At 37.5% G+C, this 19,325-nt stretch overlaps 1 protein-coding gene across 1 annotated transcript in view; it reads left to right on the forward strand.

Annotated features, from left to right (window-relative positions):
• Nucleotides 1-18,823, forward strand: part of SAAL1 (serum amyloid A like 1) — a 31,064-nt gene extending 12,241 nt beyond the window's left edge. Inside the window, exons 4-12 of the mRNA XM_060606159.3 lie at nucleotides 367-446; nucleotides 2,509-2,568; nucleotides 2,702-2,817; nucleotides 3,894-4,074; nucleotides 6,699-6,781; nucleotides 6,871-7,059; nucleotides 9,889-10,082; nucleotides 12,238-12,330; nucleotides 13,032-18,823. Of these exons, the coding sequence (XP_060462142.3) occupies nucleotides 367-446; nucleotides 2,509-2,568; nucleotides 2,702-2,817; nucleotides 3,894-4,074; nucleotides 6,699-6,781; nucleotides 6,871-7,059; nucleotides 9,889-10,082; nucleotides 12,238-12,330; nucleotides 13,032-13,124 (1,089 nt within the window). The 3' untranslated portion in view covers nucleotides 13,125-18,823. The remainder of the gene's footprint in view (nucleotides 1-366; nucleotides 447-2,508; nucleotides 2,569-2,701; nucleotides 2,818-3,893; nucleotides 4,075-6,698; nucleotides 6,782-6,870; nucleotides 7,060-9,888; nucleotides 10,083-12,237; nucleotides 12,331-13,031) is intronic.
• The last annotated feature ends 502 nt before the right edge of the window (nucleotides 18,824-19,325 follow it).

The following is a 19,325-nucleotide window of genomic DNA, read 5'->3' on the forward strand; positions in this document are numbered from 1 at the left end:
GCCAGGCTGCTCCCTTGGTATTCAGTGTATGAGCCATGTGCATTACTCCCTCCCTGCCTTTGCTGATCTTTTCCCCCTTGTCTGAATGTCTTTCTTCTTCTTTGCATGTCTGAATCCTACTAATCATTGAACACTCAGTTCATCCATAAGATTTCTTCTTCCATAACTTGTGGCTGCCTTTGATCTTTCTTTTTCTTGTCAAATACTGTAAACTTGTCAAGATTAGGGTGCAGGCAGTATATATATTTCTATATGCTACCTCTTCTCCCCCCAAACTTGTCTCAGTGAAAGTTTTTTTCAAGTTATTATTTTTGTATGTGTCTTTCATCTTAGAGCCATTGTGACCTGTGACGTTTAATTTGGCAGGAAATCTGTGTGGGAATTTTAGGTAATATGGCCTGTTTCCAAGAGATATGTGTGTCCATCAGCAGTGATAAAAATCTTGGGTAAGTTTTATTATATAAGAACTATGTTTTTACAAAATAAATTAATATTTCATATCTCTTAAGAAATCCTAATACATAGGAGATATAGGAAAATTGTATGAAATGTAGTGCTTCCTTTCTCCTGATGAATAGTATCTAGGAACTTCATATATTGATGGTAGCTAGGGGCTTCCACAGTGTTTGTTGGCTGATTGAGGATTTAGGCCTGTTTATTGGTAGTAAAAGGATCTAAACAATCAGCAGAGGGTAAGCCTGACCGGATAAGACCCAGCAGGGCAAAGCTTGGTGATGGGGCACCTGACCAGAGTCTCAAACAAGTTAGGCTTAGGGAATCCAAGGGCCCAGAGAGCCGGTCTGGAAAAACTAAATTTACTGACCAGGGTGACCCTGAGAACTCTTAAGATTGGGGAACGGGATTTACCAGTAGACTAGAGAATACAGCGCAGCCTCTGTGATTCAAAGGCTTTCTTACTTTTGCTTGGAGGCTAGTTCTCTTTCCTGTGCAGGAAAGTTTTAGGCAGAGGGTTTTTTAATGGTGGAAACCCTAGTGGTTACTTTAAGAGGTCTGAGAATACTCTAGAATTATATACTAAATGTTGTGAGTGTATACATTTTCTAGGCAGAGGGTTCATGGCTGTTAAATCAGAATTTTAAAGAAATTCATAATAGAAAGTGTTCTGGATGGTTATTGTCAGCTAGGGCTGTGAGGCTTTATCACAGGATTTAAGTACCTGGGTCTCTAAAATAGAGCTGACTACCTCTTCTAGGTGTGGAATGACTTTAAGATCCTTGTTTAAGGGGCTCCTGGGTGGCTCAGTTGGTTAAGCATCTGACCTCGGCTCAGGTCACAATCACATAATTCGTGAGTTCGAACCCTGCATTGGGCTATGTGCTGACAGCTCAGAGCCTGGATCCTGCTTTAGATTCTGTGTCTCCCTCTCTCAGCCCCTCCCCCGCTTGCGCGCGTTCTCTCTCTCTCTCTCTCTCAAAAATAAGTAAACATTAAAAAAAAAAAAAAAAGATCCTAGGTTAAGGTATTTATTCCTCCCTCAGTAATTTAACAATCATTCATGGAGTGAATGACCTAGGATTATATTTGGTCTCTAGTGGTTCCTATCAAAAATCTGAGGACACGTAGGGCACCTTGGTGGCTCAGGCTCAGGTCATGATCTCGTGGTCCATGAATTCAAGCCCTGCATTGGACTCTGTGCTGACGGCTCAGAGCCTGGAGTTTTCTTCGGATCCTGTGTCTCCCTCTCTCTCTGCCCCTCCCCTACTCACACTCTGTCTCTCTCTCAAAAAAAAAAACTAAGAATGAGTCATGTTAAAAATAATATGAAACAATTTACTTTGGTGATAGGATATAAATTTGTTCAGCCACTTTAGAACAGTTGGGCATTATTTAGTCAAGTTGGAAGATAAGCAACGCAGATGTTGTGACCAAGCAATCCCACTCGTGTATATGGTAGGATAAACTGTGCACATGTACATCAGAGGAGAAGTGTTACAGGAGCATTGCTTGAAGTGGCTCTAAGTGGAATTAATCCATATATCCATCAGTAGTAGGCTAGAAACATAAATTGTTTTATATTCATATGATGGAATGTTCTGCAGCAGTGAATCAAAGAACGATCGCTGTAGGAAAACATGGGTAGATCTTAAAGACATGGTGTTGAACAAAAGAACTAGACTCAAAAGAATATATATAGTATAATTTTTTTCACAAAAAACTTAAAGCCAAAATATATGGAATAATAAAACTATAGAGTAAAGCAAAGAAATAATTGCTGAAAAAGTCCAGAAAGTAGTCATTTCTAAGTGAGAAAGAGAATTGGGATTTGGAAGGGACACACAGGAGCCATGGAGATGAGACACTGTTCTGTTTTCTGTAAACATAAGTGTTTGCTTTGTAATTATTCATTAAGTATAAATTTGTATTTGTAGGCCTTTTTTTATATGTACTACACAATGAAAATGTTGAAAAAAATTAAATGAAAACCCTACCTTGATATTTGAAATGAGAGAAATGATGCATATTGGGTTAACTTTTTTGTTTTTATAGACAGGTGTTACTGCACTGTTTGTATGATTCAGACCCTCCTACTCTGCTGGAAACAAGCCGGTATGCTTTCTTCTTTCTATGTATTCTATATGCTCATTCATACAGGAATCTTGGACAATAGAGTTAATTCTTCATTCTTGAATTTCCTTTAATGTTTTTCAAAATAGATACTAAGTTCACATTTATTTTGTAGGTTGTTGCTTACTTGTCTTTCCCAGACAGAAGTGGCCAGTGTCTGGGTTGAAAGAATCCGGGAATATCCAGCTATTTATGATAGTATTTGTTTCATTATGTCAAGTTCAACAAATGGTAAGTCACCATGTAATCTTGGAAAAATTTTTGGTTCTATTTAATTGTTAGGAAGCCATGTAACTATTTCTGGAGGTTGCTTAAAAAAATACATCTAGTGTCAGGTGAAAAAGTATTTCGATTCAAGATACAAAATTTCTTCTTAAGCTGCCAGGATACTGATCAGTCCCCCATTTAAAAATGAAGGAAGAGGTCACCTGGGTGGCTCCATCATTAAGCTGAGCTGACTTTGGCTCAGGTCATGATCTCACAGTTTGTGAGTTCGAGCCCCACATCAGGTGAGCTTGAGCCCCACTTAGGATGAGCTCAAGCCCCGCTTTGGGTGAACCCTGCTTCTCTCTCTCTCTCTCTCTCTCTCTCTCTCTCTGTGGCCCTTGTGTGATTCTCTGTCTCTTGCTCACTTGAGCCTTCTCTGTCTCACTCAAAAAAACAAAAAAAGGAAGACAAATTTAAACAAAGGAGGTGAATAAATCTCCCTTAATAAGTAATACTTTGGTAAGATTTGGTTTTCTTGGAATAGCTTTAGGATTGTTGGTTAATCTTACTGCTTTTTAATTTTTTTTTTTTTTTTTTTTATGTTTATTTGCTTTTGAGAGAAAAAGAGAGACAGAGTGTGAGCAGGGGAGGTGCAGAGAGACAGAGACACAGAATCTGAAGCAGGCTCCAGGCTCTGAACTGTCAGCACAGATCCCATTGGGGGTTTCAAACCCACGAGCTACGAGATCATGACCTGAGCCGAAGTCGGACACTTGACCAACTGAGCCACCCAGGCACCCCTAACCTTACTGCTTTTAAAATTTTGCTTCTCGGGGCGCCTGGGTGGCTCAGTCGGTTAAGCGGCTGGCTTCGGCTCAGGTCATGATCTCGCGGTCCGTGAGTTCGAGCCCCGCGTCAGGCTCTGTGCTGATAGCTCAGAGCCTGGAGCCTGTTTCAGATTCTGTGTCTCCCTCTCTCGGACCCTCCCCCGTTCATGCTCTGTCTCTCTCTGTCTCAAAAATAAATAAATGTTAAAAAAAAAAATTAAAAAAAAAAAAAAATTTTGCTTCTCATTTCAATAACTATTTTATCGTCTGCAGTTGACTTGCTGGTGAAAATAGGGGAAGTTGTGGACAAACTTTTTGATTTGGACGAGAAGCTAATGTTGGAATGGATTAGAAATGGGGCTGTTCAGCCTCTGGACCAACCCCAGGAAGATGCTGAAGAGCAGCCAGTGTTTAAAATTGTGCCCTGTGTACTTGAAGCTGCCAAACAAGTACGGTAAGCGAGCTTTTTGCGCAAAATGTTTTGGGAAAATCCAATTGCTGGAAATATCCATAGATGTAAGTTTTAGTTTCTTTTTGACAGGATGAATAGCACCCCATCAGTCTTTGTCAGGTTGGATTCACTACTAATATTTGTGGTAACCCTGTGTTTGCTCTTTTTAAGAATCATAATGGTTGCAAAGTACCTATTCTAATATTAGTTAGCTATAGGCTATTTTCCAGCATTAATTATGGTTATGGTCTTAAAATCTTCTGTAATTTTGTGTAATTTAAGTCATATAGGAAAGATTTTCTGGTGTTTTATTTTCCATTAAACATTTAACAACTTTTTCAGTTAACGTCAGACGGCATTTGTTTTCTTGCTTCTTACGTTTATATGTCAGTCTTAGATATGTGACTGAATTTTGGGCTCTGATGTCTTGCCAGGAGTGATTACTAGGTGTTGTAGGTCATTGAAACTGTTTCTTGCTAGTCACTAGAAAATTAACTTGTGAATTGATCTGCTTAATGTTCAGTCGTATAACGTTGGTGGTTAATAACCCACCTAAAGTCTTTTATGTCCTTTATCCAGGTGGATTAAACTTAACATCTTTTCTCCAAACCTGCTTCCTCACTATTCTCAATGTCAAATATCAAAGTAGAGTTTTTATTTAATTTTTTCAACACTTTCATTGTGAAGTATGGTGTATATACAAGAAAGCCTATAAAAACAAATTTATACTTAATGAATAATTACGAAGCAAACACTTACGTTTACAGAAAACAGGGCCTCATCTCCGTGGCCCCTGTGTGTCCCTTCCAAATCCCAATTCTCTTTCTCACTTAGAAATGACTACTTTCTGGACTTTGTCAGCAATTATTTCTTTGCTTTACTCTATAGTTTTATTATTCCATATATTTTGGCTCTGAGTTTCTTGTGAAAAAAACTATACTGTATGTATTCTTTTGAGTCTTAGTTCTTTTGTTCAACACCATGTCTTTATGATCTACCCGTGTTTTCTTACAGTCATAGTTCAGGCCACTGTCTCTCAGCTAGACACCTATGGCATTCTCTCACCTGAGTTCCCTACCTCAAGGCTGCTCCTTCCAAGCCTAGACTCTAGAACCATCTTTCCAATACACATACTCATCATCTCACTCGTGAGATGTCTTCAAACTCTTCCATTGTCTTCCTTAGGATGAGGTCCAAATTTTTTTTTTTTATATAGAGAGCATGCAAATGCTTGAGCAAGTTGGGGAGGAGTGGGGGGGGGGCAGGGAGAGGGGTAGAGAGAGAGAAAATCGTAAGCAGGGTCCACATTTAGCATGGAGCCTGATGAGGGGCTTGATCGACACACCTGGGATCATAACCTGAGCTGAAATCAAGAGTCAGATGTTCAACTGACTGAGCCACCCAGGTGCTCCAAGGTCCAGGTTTTTAACAAGCATGGCTTACAAGGCTCTGCAGTGCCTCCCCATCCTTATTACTTGTTCTGTGTGTTTCAACCATGTGAAGTTTCTTTCCTCAAGGGAACCAACCTCTCTTGGCCTTCAAGCCTTTGCGTACCATGTCTCTTTTACCTCAAACATTCCTCCTTCATGTCTGTGCTTAAATATCATTTCTCTCTCTCTTTTTTTTAATGTTTATTTTTTATTTTTGAGAGAGAGACAGAGCATGAGCGGGGGGAAGGGCAGAGAGAGAGGGATACACGGAATCGGAAGCAGGCTCCAGGCTCTGAGCTGTCAGCACAGAGCCTGACGCGGAGCTCAAACTCCCGAACTGTGAGATCATGACCTGAGTCGAAGTCAGATGCTCAACCAACTGAGCCACCCAGGCGCCCCATAAATATCATTTCTCTTAAGATGCCTTTCTCAACTCTCTAAACTTAGTTAATACTGCTTGCCATGTGGTTCTCTGGTACCTTAGACTTACTTTAGTGTTACAGTCCTATCATTTTATCATGATTGCTCCTTTAATTATCTTCTTTTCTTTAGACTGTAAACTTTGTGAAGATACAATGTTTTACACGTCTCTGTTTTCCCATCTGCTAACATAGTGCCTGAAAGTAGTAGGTACTTAAATATGAGCCTTTTTTTTTTTATTGTTCACTATATTTTCACTTAATCATTTGAAGAACTAAGATTGTGAGCTTCCAGGAATCCAAACTGTTGATCACAAAAATTATACTTACGTGCTTTTAGTATTCTCAGCTAAGGGAGCTAGGGGAGTCCTCTGAAGTTTGGAGGACATTGTTACTGTTGATGCTTGCTTGCTGCAGTGGGCCTATCGTTCATTCTATAAAAGTTTCAGTCATTTTTCGTCCTGATTATTTAAGTAAACCGGAATGATAAAGTATCACCTCAAAGGTTTCTGCATTGTTGCTTTTGTGGGACAGGGCCAAAAGGAATTTTTACTTCTCATTCTCGAGTGTTGATTATATTCCATAGTATCTCTTTGTTTTTTGACTGTTTTTGCCATTAACATGTAAGTTCTGGTGAGCACCAAGACTTCGCCCTTTTCTTGTTTTATCCTTAGCACCTGGGCAATGACTAGTACAGAGTGATAAGTATTTGTTGAATGAATGAATGATTGCAGTCCCACAGAGTTGTTGATTCAGTGTTTTTGTTTTTTGAATTTAGTTCTGAAAATCTAGAGGGGCTCGATGTTTACATGCATGTCTTACAGCTGCTTACCACAGTGGATGATGGAATTCAAGCTATTGGTAAGGTGTTTTATAGGGAAGCACAGGAATTACTCATTGAATTGTTTTGTTTTTATATAACTACTTTTTTTTTTATCATTTCTATTAAGTACAGTGTCCTGCTACTGGAAAAGACACTTGGAATTTACTTTTTGACCTGGTTTGCCATGAATTTTGCCAATCTGATGACCCACCCATCATACTTCAAGAACAGAAAACTGTGCTAGCCTCTGTTTATTCAGTGTTGTCTGCCATCTTTGCTTCACAGGCTGAACAGGAGTATCTAAAGATAGAAGAAGGTAAGTAGCATTTTTGTTCACTAGAGTAAATTCTAGTCTGTTAGATTTTAGAGCCCCGGCTTGGGATTATTGTTCATTTGGTTTGTTTGTTTGTGTTAGTACTTTTATTCCCCTGATTATAAAAATATGACATGTTCACTACAAAAAAATTTGCAAAATTTATAAAAGGAAGCATAGTGCTTATAATCCCACCATCCAGAGATAATTACTATATACTCACATGCATATATATTTTTAAGTCCTGCTTTTTAGGCAACTTTTTAAATTTAGAAGTATAATATGAATATTTTCCTATGTAAACGAATGGTTTTTCACAGAGTGATTTTTTTTTTTTATGACTACAATTAAATTCATGATCCATTTAGAATCTAATCACTTGTTACATGTGAGGTATGGCTTCAGCTTTTTTCCAGATTGCTATTCCGTTATCTCAGCATCATTTAATGAATAATCTGGTTTATCCACACTGATTTGAAATTTTGTCATTTACTGTGTTCTGAGTTTCCCTATATGTTTTATTCCCTTCTATTGCTCTATTCATGTATCAGTAGCTATAGTTTTTAAATTATTAAAACTTTACGTTTTAATGCCGAGTAGGGCTAGTCTCCTTTCATCCTAATTTTTCAGAATGTTTTTGACTATTATTCTTGTTTAACACTGAATTTGACAAGTTACAAAAACAAATCTTTTTTTTTAATTTTTAATTTTTATTTATTTTTTTAATGCTTTTTATTTATTTTTGAGAGAGAGAATGCTCTCTCTCTAAGCCTAAGCCACCCAGGCACCCCTAGTTTTATTTTTTATATTCATTAAAAAAATTTTTTTTTTCAAAGTTTATTCATTTTTGAGAGAGAGAGAGAGAAAGAGTGTGAGCAGTGGAGGGGCAGAGAGAGAGAGACACACACAGAATCTGAAGGCTCTAGGCTGTGAGTTGTCAGCACAGAGTCCAATGCGGGGCTTGAACTCATGAACTGTAAGATCATGACCTGAGCCAAAGTCAGATGCTTAACTGACCGAGCCACCCAGGTGCCCCTGTATTCAGTTTTTACTGTAGGCTAATTTAAATGATTATTCAGTTTTTGAAGAAATCATAATCTTTTTGAAATTTAACTTAAAGAAACATACTAAAAGAACATACTAAAAGAACATACTAAAAGAAACATCCTAAAGCTTTGTTTAGGATTTTAATGATAAAGTTGAAAATTCAAATTCTTTTTCTCTATGGCCTCCAAAGGCACTGCATGATAGGACTGTTGCCCAACTGTTGAAATTTGTTTTGTGCCCTCCTTCCCCCTTGCTCACTTGGCTTGAGCCATAATGGCCTTTTAGTTCCTCAGACCGTTTCCTCTTTGGGGCTTTTGCACTTACTGTTTCCTCTACCTGATATGTTTTCCTGGGCTCTTTACCTTGATGCTTCTCTATTAGTTCTCCCCTCAAAGAGCCTCCTCTGCTGGCTGCTTTATTATATTCTCTTTTAATTTTCTTCCTAGAACTCACCCAAAGTTGAAATGATCTGTTTTATTCATTAGTTTATTTGAGAGCCTCTTGAAGGCTATGGCCTGAAAGATCTTGTTTGCCACCATATCTGTAGTACCTGAAATAAAATATCTAGTAACTAGTAAGTTGTACTTAACTTACAGTACTCATAGTACTTACTTACAGTACAGTACTGTCAGTACTTTTTTTTTCTTTTACTTATTTCTTTTTATTTTTTGGTAAAATTTTTTATTTTTTAAAATTTACATCCAAATTAGCATATAGTGAAACAATGATTTCAGGAGTAGATTCCTTAATGCCCCTTACCCGTTTAGCTCATCCCCCTCCCACAACCCCTCCAGCATCCCTCACTTTGTTCTCCATGTTTATGAATCTCTTCTGTTTTGTCCCCCTCCCTGTTTTTATATTATTTTTGTTTCCCTTTCCTTATGTTCACCTGTTTTGTCTCTTAAAGTCCTCATATGAGTGAAGTCATATGACTTTTGTCTTTCTCTGACTGACTAATTTCACTTAGCATAATACTCTCCAGTTCCATCCACATAGCTGCAAACAGCAAGATTTCATTCTTTTTTTATTGCCGAGTAATACTCCATTGTGTATATATACCACATCTTCTTTATCCATTCATCCATCGATGGACATTTGGACTCTTTCCATACTTTGGCTATTGTTGACAGTGCTGCTATAAACATTGGGGTGCATGTGTCTCTTCTAAACAGCACACCTGTATCCCGTGGATAAATGCCTAGTAGTGCAATTGCTGGGTCGCAGGGTAGTTCTATTTTTAGTTTTTTGAGAAACCTCCATACTGTTTTCCAGAGTGGTTGCACTAGCTTACATTCCCACCAACAGTGCAAAAGAGATCCTCTTTCTCTGCATCCTCGCCAACATCTGTTGTTGCCTGAGTTGTTCATGTTAGCCATTCTGACAGGTGTCAGGTGGTATCTCATTGTGGTTTTGATTTGTATTTCCCTGATGATGAATGATGTTGAGCATTTTTTCATGTGTCGGTTGGCCATCTGGATGTCTTCTTTGCAGAAGTGTCTATCATGTCTTTAGCCCATTTCTTTACTCGATTATTTGCTATTTGGGTGTTGAGTTTGATAAGTTCTTTATAGATTTTGGATACTAACCCTTTATCTGATATGTCATTTGCAAATATCTTCTCCCATTCCGTGGGTTGCCTTTTAGTTTTGCTGATTGTTTCCTTCACTGTGCAGAAGCTTTTTATTTTGATGAGTACTCTCAGTACTTTTGAATGAATGAATGAATCAACACAAGGAGGAGAGACCAGATTTAACTGGCTAATTCCATGCCTCTTTTGTACACTAGATCTTCCTCTAATTGACAGCTTGATTCGTGTCTTACAAAACATGGAACATTGTCAGAAGAAGCCAGAAAACTCAGTAGACTCTAACACAGAAGAAACGAAAAAGTCTGATTTAACCCAAGATGATTTCCACTTGAAAATCTTAAAGGATATTTCATGTGAATTTCTTTCTAATATTTTTCAGGTTTTAACAAAGGTAGGAAAGAAATATTGATGGTTTCATCAGCAAAAGAAAGTGTGGGTTGCTTAATGCTTCAAACCTTATTATTACTGTAGTATTTTTTTAATATAAAAGTATAATTATGTTATATAAGTCTGGGAAAATAGAGAAAAAACTTATCAGTGTAAGTTTATAATTATAACCCAGGAACTGATGTAGTTTGGTATATTTATATATGTGTTTTTCACATGCTTTTAACCAGTATGTAGACTTTTTATAGACTGCTGTTTATACCAAACATTATATTATGAGCTCTTTTCCAATTTTAGTATATATGCTGCTGAAGCAAGCACTGTGAGCCCTTTTCCAGACTCTAAATTTACTGACAGACATTTTACCAAAAGCCAGTTTATTTAATACCCAGTTTGCCAAAAAGCCAGTTTTCAAAATTTACTGCAAACTTGTTTTAAGGAGTATTCTTCCTGAATATGCTCAGGATTGTTAGCATATTATTCCTTTGGGCATACTTTCTTTCCATGTATCTTAGAAAAAATATAAATATAACCATTTAGAATATATTCATATTCGTTGAATTTTTTTAAGAAGAATATTTCTTAAAAGAAGTTTCTGTTATTCTGGTAATTTTTTTTTTTGGAGGGGGGTGTGCGGGGTGTCAACTATCCTGCTTCCTTTTCCAGATTTGGGTTATTAGTTTGGCATAGATTTTCAGAAGTCAGATTACTGGGCTTAGCATTTTTAAAGTGAAGATGACTGAGGCTTAATGACTACATACTACCAAATGCTTTCATATGAAAATGCTGGGTTTACATGATTATTACTATTGGGTATTACAATTTTTATATTAAAGTTCAGTGGGTGAGAAATTATGCCTTATTTTGACTTGCATTTTTTTTTTTTAGTGAAGGTGAACATCTTTCCATGTATTTGTGTATTATTTGTGTTTCCTACTTTATAGATTTATCTGTTTTGATTATTTACATAAACTCCTTGGGCAATAATATGTCTTTTGCATATTCATTGCAAGTATTTTTCCCATTGTTTACTGTCACTTTTATGTGATTTTTTTAATTTTTTTTTTTTTTAATGCTTTTATTTATTTTTGAGACAGAGACAGAGCATGAATGGGGGAGGGGCAGAGAGAGAGGGAGACACAGAATTGGAAGCAGGCTCCAGGCTCTGAGCCATCAGCCCAGAGCCGGACGCAGGGCTCGAACTCACAGACTGTGAGATCGTGACCTGAGCCGAAGTCGGACGCTTAACCGACTGAGCCACCCAGGCGCCCCAATGTGATTTTGTTTTTAGAGGGATTTTTTTTTAAGTGGCAGGAATGTAGAAGGAAGGTGGACTGAGAATAAACCAGGATATGTCATGAAAATTCTTATGTGTTGTACTTCATGGAATATGGATTTAATCTTGAGGAAACTGAGGAGCTACTGGAGAGTTCGGTTTTAAGGATCAAGTGATATGATCTGTTTTTTAGAAAGATTACCCCAAAAGCAAGAGAGAGGATTAGAACTGGAGACCTACAGACCAACAGGCTCTTATGGGTGGTAACCTTTAAGAGTAATCTGAAAAATATTGAGAGCCTAAACAGTGAAAGTGTGGATGAAGAAGGAAGGATGGGATGAGAGAGATTTGGTAGAGTAGAATTAAACTCTTAGGAGGATGGGTCAGCAATAAAGAAGGAGGAAAAATCTTGGCTGTATCCCAGGTTACTGCTTTGTGCAGCAGGGTGGGTGGGTGGTGGTCTTCCCTAAAATAGGATTACAGTGAAATAGTGTTTGGGTTTACATAAGGGGGGGATGATGCTGGGTTCAGTTTGGGACATCTGAAATGCCCATAGGATCAGTACGGAATTATATATACTGATTTATATTTATTAATCAGATAAAGCTTTAGAAATTTTCCTCTTCTGGGGCTTTGGGTGGCTTAGTCAGTTTAAGCCTCCAACTTCGGTTCAGGTCACACTCTCATAGTTCGTGAGTTCAAGCTCTACATCGTGACAGCTCAGAGCCTGGAGTTCTGTGTCTCTCTCTCTCTCTCTCTCTCTCTCTCTCTCTCTCTCTCTCTGCCCTACCTGCCCCCCCACCCACATCTCTCAAAAAGAAACATTAAAAAAAAATTTAAAGAGGTTTTTCTTTTTTGCCAAATCTTTTTTTGTTTGTTTTAGGAGACTGTGGCTCAGGGAGTAAAGGAGGGCCAGTTAAGCAAACAGAAGTGTTCCTGTGCGTTTAAAAACCTTCTTCCTTTTTATAGTCCTGTGGTGAGTATGAATAAGTGTATAGGTGGCTGAGTTTTAGAGGATTACTAAATGTTTCTATGTAAGTGCTTGATCCCTGAGACCATTGTCAAAAAAGATCGTGCCTGCAATTCACATGACTTAGTGCCCTTGTCAGATAAATGACTGCTGGGTAATTCACGGGACTAGCCTGAATAGCTATTCTAATTTTAAGAGAATGGAGTCAGCCCTGAATTTATTGGACCCCTCACTGTTATGAAGTAAGCATATATATTAAAGATAAGATTCTTAGGTGAGAATGGTCAGTAGGTTTTTATCATTCTTCAAATTATATCACATTTGCTACCATTAGAGGCAATTTCAAAATAGGAATTTTTTTAGGAAAATGTAGTATGGAATGTGGGAGGGAGAGGCCATGTCAGCAAGGAAGAGGATAAAACTCCAGTAGTGGACCCTAAAGGGGAAGCATTGGGAGTATAAACATTCAAGAATTTCAAGAATAAAACAAAGTGGTATGAGCTCGTCCCTTCTTTGATGTTTCAGAGAACTGAGAATGACTGTAATAGTCTTTATTGTCATCTGGGGATTTGTCAACATTTGTTTTCCTTTGGACTGTTTAGAAACCACGGGTAGAACATTTTTATTATTTTTATAGTCACCAATCAGTATCGTAAACCACCTTTTCTTCTACTTCCATTTATTTGGTTCTTTTGTTTGACTCACAGATACAAGACATTCTCAAAATTCTACATGAAGTTGATAAAACTCTTGCTGATGACCTGGAGGAAAGCTTCCCAAGTTTGAAAGTTCAGACTTAATAACAATTAAGTTTCCTTTGCCCAATAAATGAACTTTATTTTCTTCACTGACAGTTGATATTGACATATAGGAGATGTTAGGTAAAGCCTGTTGGACCCTTATTGTCTGGTGCTATACTCATGCTCTTCTCCCTGCTCCAGTCTTATCTCACTTTCATTTGGCATTGGAATCAGGAGTTTCCTCTGCCATCAAATCCCCACCTCCCTTTTATGTATGGTTTTGTGTTTATTTGCCCTCTTCAGGTAAAGAAAACAAAAATACAAGCTTATCACTGAGGTTCTTTTTAGATTGAGGAGTTGGTGAAGATTTTCTTCATACCTCTTAATTTGATTTTTATGTGAGAAATTTGTATTTGTATCCACTAAAGTACATTCAGCTGCACTATAGAAAACCCTATTGTAACAACTTAATCTGATAGCTTTTATGTTTCTAATGCAATAAGAAATCCAGAGGTGGGCAGTCTAGACCTGATTTATTTGACTCAGGGATCCTGATTCTTTTTCCTCTCCACGTGGTCTGCTGTGTAGGCCTTTGTGTTTGTATTCATTGTCTTGTGGTTAAGGGGGTTATAAGACTAAAGGACAGCCCTCCATGGCCAGAACTGTGTTGCAAGGCCATTCTGCATGTATTTGAAATCAAGTACATACTTTTTTTTTCTAAGATCTGTACAAGAGAGAAAGGCAAGAAGAGAAGGGAGATGTGAAAGGCTTTTTGATAGTCTGTGGTGTTTGCTACAGTATGAAAACACATCTTAGCCATTCTGTGACTCTTAATTGTGTCACTTACATGCCAGATTGTCAGTAACAATTCAAAGGCAGTTTTTAGTTTAGCTTTGTTACAGTTCAGTTTTTCTTCAAAGTTGTAAGTATGAAGATAAAAATGTAACATTTTGATGAAAGTACATTAGCAAAATTCTCTATTTTCAGCATAATTCCAGTGGTTGAATTTCAGAAAATGATTTGCTTGAGTGAATTCACATTTTTAAAATTAAGATAGAGGGAGCTTAAGAACTTCTGATTGGATACAGACTGCTATACATGATTTCCCTCACATACTTTTATCATTCTTTATAGTGCTCCTGAATTAAATATATTCAGAGAATCAGCCAGGTACACTTAGGGAAGCATTCAGTTTGCATTATTTTAGTTACTGAAAATAGAATTTTTAATAAGTTTTCAGAAAATATCAGGAATAACAAAGCCAGCTTTTTACCAATCTTCAGGTTTTTTTCTGGGTTATTTACGCTAATGTGACTATTAATCTAGTGTTATTTGTGGGATGAAGTGAGGTTAGGATCCTCTTACTCTGCCATCTTCCCAGCCTCCTCTGCAAAGCCAGCTCTTTAAACCTCTCTTCTGGTATAGCCCGTTCCCAATTTATTGCAGAATCTTCTTGGCTCTAAAGCATTGGCCTTGTCTCACATTTTGTATTTTTTCCTTAAGTGACTTTTACTGATAAAACACAGGATGTAGCGTTATTGAGAAGAGTTACACCCTTTCCAGTTTGGTGCTCGTTTTATTATTGAAAGTGTCCCTGTTGGAAAGAATTGAACTATAAAATTAAAATCTTACTATTGAAACTGTAACTGGTAGCTTTACTCTGTATGTTCTCATGTCTTCCACGCTGACCTTATGCTAGGCTGAACGTCACCATATTTAACATGAGATCTCAAAGGCACTGATGAAATCACTCCTGCCTCTGTAAGCAAACTAATGTGAATTTGCTCCTTGGTAAGTTATGGGTAGAGACTACACCAGGTGGAGCTGTCTCACAAAGTAATCTTTATTTGCAGCAGATAAAGAGATCACAGAATAATTTCCAAAGCTGTGATCCCCAAGAAGGGGTGAGCGGGTTCTTTTTATTTAAGGTTTAGGATGAATGTTCATAAGGGGACCTTTATCATCGCAAATAGAGGTAGGTATAAGGTCACACGTGTGTAATTAGAAGATATGCCTATATGTACATTGTGTGTTATGTTATGAAGCTTGGGACCCTTTTTGAGCAAAGATCTTAATGTTATAATGAGGCAGAGGTAACTGTTAGCTTATGACCCATCTGCACAGGTGTTGGCTTGGTGGTTGAGTCCAAATTGGTCAAGGCTAGCTGGAACTCATTTCTTTTCCTTTTGTTAGTTTCTAAAAGGTAAAATGAACAGTTCCTGAAGAGTGAGCTCAACGGATCTGGCAGTGACATCTGCTAGCAGTGCTAGGAATTCCAGGTTATTTCTTAAAGTTTAAGGCTAAAGATACAAATAACCCCACAAGAATAATAGTTCCAAGTTATTAGTCATGTTTTACTCCAGTGCATATGAATTTCACATTTGTTTTAGAAAGAGCACATTTTCAAAGGGGAACACAAGGCCCCTGGGTATCTGAGGGAAAGAGTGCCACGCAGAGTGGGTAAGAGAGTGTTTCACACCAAGGGAGAAACAGGATATACCTGGGAAGGCTAGGGGTGTCCAGGTTATTTTCTGTTTCCCATTTCTGCCTTGGACCTGCCCTATTACTTGTTACTAATTGCTACTGTAACATTATGAGGTAGTGTATATTTTCATATTTTGATGTATTTGAAAACTTCTAAATCTATAAATTATAGTAGTTTTTTAAAGAAACAAAACATAAACAATGTTAAAATTTTTTTAATGCTGTGCAGTCTGATGAATTCACCTCCAACATTTAGCACTTGCATTAATTACAGTGATGTTTTGAAATGTTGCTTCCTCTAGGAGCCTAACTGAAATTTGGAATTATATGTATAAATCAAATTGAAACTTTTCCCTATACTTTATTGCAGAGGAGGGGAGAAAGTACAAAATGAACTTGAATTAGCATGTTAGATGTATTATTCTATTTCTAATTAAATTTGAGTTTGATTTTTGAAGTACTAAACCACTTAAAGACAGAACACATAAGATATCTTCCCCTTCTAACCCTCCCCCCTTTTAAAGATATTTTATCTTCTACAGTTAATGGAGTGTAGCTAAATTGTTTTCTCAGCTGATCCAACTTTCTAGATCAAAGACTTTTTCCACTCTGTCTTTAACATTTCTCATTGCTTTGGCTTTGAATTAGTTACCCTGAATAACTGGAAGTAAGTGTAAAAAATTTTAAAAGTCACCTGTAAGCATACATACATTTGGTTGTGAGGCATGTGCAGAAACAAACATATTAAGACATTAGAAAACAACCTCTGTTTGGGATTCAGAAAATCTTAAATGCATTAAATGTTGAACACATTTTCTATTCTTTAGGACTGGGCTGTAGTGGTACTGTGTCTGAGTTATTTGAATAAATTGAAGAAAAGGAATATTGAGGTTATAGATTAATTTGCCCATTTTAATTAGTATTTAAAATCAGTAGCTTTTTTTTTTAAGACATAGGTCCATATTAATTTAGGAGTGAACTGTGTATTGTACTTGAGCTTATATTCTTTTGCCACTTTACAACTCCATTCTTTCTGCTCATGATAGAAGTTTTAAGAAAGAAATAGGTAACAACACATCATGTGTTAGATCAGACTAATAGTTTTCTTTTTATTGCTGGTATGAGATCTAATTTAAGAACTGTTATTAAAAGTCATATTTATAGTGAAATGATATGATGTCTTGGATCTGCTACAAAATAGTCTGGGGCTAGGGGAATGAAATGGGTTATAAGAGTAGATGAAACAAGATTGACCATGATTTGGAATTGCTGAAGCTGGATGATGATTATACTATTCTATTTCGTATATAGTTGAGGATTTTCTATTAATTTTTTAAGTATTAACTTAAAAACTAAAACAGTCATTTTACCAGGAAGAAAGGGTTTATTTGGGAATAGCAGAGACTTGAAGTTTGGGACATGCAAGCTATAGTGAAGTCATAGGCAAGTCCAACAAACAGAGGAGAGGAAGAGAAGGCTGTTTTATGGAGGAGGAGGAAGTTGGGAGGGGTTTTGAATGAAAGTCCACTGGAGAAAAGTAAAATTCAGGTGGTGATAGTTTCTCATTGGCTGACTTGTAGTTGATTTCTTGTAGAAGATTCTATGTGCATTTTTTCCCGTTGGGACCTGTAATTGAGCGTTCTTTCCTGTTGATTCTTCTATTGGGGTCTGTAATTGACGCACAATGGTGGGGCTCCTCCTCCTAGCCTCCTATTCCACTTTAGTGAGGATTCCCTTTATTAATTTTCGCAAAAGCAACTCAATCATACACACAGTTTTAAGCCTGAATTTAATTATGAATGGTGCTTGCTCCTTTTTGTCTAAATAATACTCGAAATATTGTATTAGCATTAAATACTTTTGAATTCAACACAGTTGAAACCAACACAAATACTTGCTTGCATTATCATCATTATGTAACCAATTATGTAAAAATTATTATCTTCATTGTTTTAGCTGACTCAGCAAGGCAACTTTTGTCATGCAGTTAGTGACTACTAACCAGATAGGAACTGATGTCACATATGTTTTACCACCATAGTGGGGTGTGTTTGCTAACGAGTTCTTATTGGTGATCTTCAGTGGTGTATTTTGTAGGTAGAGGTGACTACAGGAGAGAGACAGACCCATAGAATTTTAGAGATGGAGAGATTGTTAGAGATTAGTATCCAGTGCTAATTCATTGGGCTAGTCAAGCCTACAATACAATAGTCTGGACCAATAAAGTGCCAGGCCAGATCTAAAGCAGCAACCAAAGGAAACTAGGTAACACTGGAAGTAGGAAGACACCTTGTGGTGGATGCTTCTAAGCTTTTCACTCACCTCATGGTATTTGCTCATCAGCTTGACTATTCTGTATCTCTGTATAGAATGCAAAGTTTCCATTGCTAAAATGTTATGATGTACCTTAAGTTAATATACATAAAGTCAGATTTGCTTAAATCCAGTTTTGTGAAACTTAGGGAACATTTGTAATATAAAGGCTAAAGAGCCTCCATAGGTTGCTAGTTAGTTCTCAAAGCCAGAGTTTGGAATATTAGGCTACTTTTTATACCATGATTATCATACCCATGTGACTGCTCTTTTTTAACAGTTGTATATTTCCTGGGGGTCCATGCCTCCAAGACTTAAATAAGTGGCATCATGGACTCTACCATTCTCATTTTACTCTAATTTTCCATGTCACAGGGCCCTGGCAAGGAACAAAAATCTGGGGAAGGGTCATGCCACACTGAGACCAGACTTGGAAGAGAGGATCTGTACTTCAGGCAGTGTGGGTCACTGACTAGCCTGTGGATTGGCTACTATAGGCTAAGTGTGCACATCTAATGCAGTCAATTGAAGTTGAAATTAAAATGAATGTGATACAAAATTTGCCTAAGGACACAAAACGGATACCTGGGATACCAGCTTATCTGTGTCCCCCTCTCTGAGAATTGTCCCTAAAACTACCTGCATTCTTTCTCTGGTTACAGTATATGGCTAAACAAGGGATGGATTCCTGATCCAAACTGGGCAAATCTCGTTGGTTCAGGAGTACTAGACTGTAAAGATCATGTAGCTTATGGGGCACCTGGGTGGCTCAGTTGGTTAAGTGGCCCGACTCTTCGTTTTGGCTCAGGTCATGATCTTACAGTTTGTGACTTTGAACCTCGCATCAGGCTCTGCGCTGATGTGTAGCCTGCTTGGAGTTCTATCTCTCTCCCTTTTTCTCTGTTCCTCCTGCTGTCTCTCTCAGAATAAATAAACTTCAAAAAAAAAAAAAAAAAAAAGAACATACAGTTTGCAAGGATGAGCACACTGAAGGTAGCCAGTCATGTATTATCTACTGTGTACCAGGCATTGTTCTAAACATTAGGAAGATAGGAATGAACAAAGCACTGGAAATACTGTAGTGGACAGAGACAAAAGTCTTGCCAAATAGAGCTTTCATTCTAGAGAGTCACGTGTGAGGGGTACAGAGGAAGAAGCTGGTCTGCACAGAGGGACAGATAGAAGTCATGCAACCTGCAGCCGATTTGATCTCAATTCTTCACCTCTGTGTACCCATTCTCATGCCATGCCTTCTTAGTGGATAGTAGATTCTTCCCTGTTCCTTGACTTTGAACTTGGCCAAGTCATTTTGCTTTGGCCAACAGAATGTTAATGGAGCTGGTGTAAGCAGAGCACATGTACCATTCTTTTTCTAAGGCTTAATAATATTCCTTTGTATGCATATACCTCATTTTTTTAATCTTTTTGTTTGTCAGTGGACATTTAGGTTTGACCTGTGCCTTG

Source organism: Panthera onca, chromosome D1 (genome assembly GCF_046562875.1).
Source record: "Panthera onca isolate mPanOnc1 chromosome D1, mPanOnc1 haplotype 2, whole genome shotgun sequence".
In the NCBI taxonomy this organism is placed as follows: domain Eukaryota; kingdom Metazoa; phylum Chordata; class Mammalia; order Carnivora; family Felidae; genus Panthera; species Panthera onca.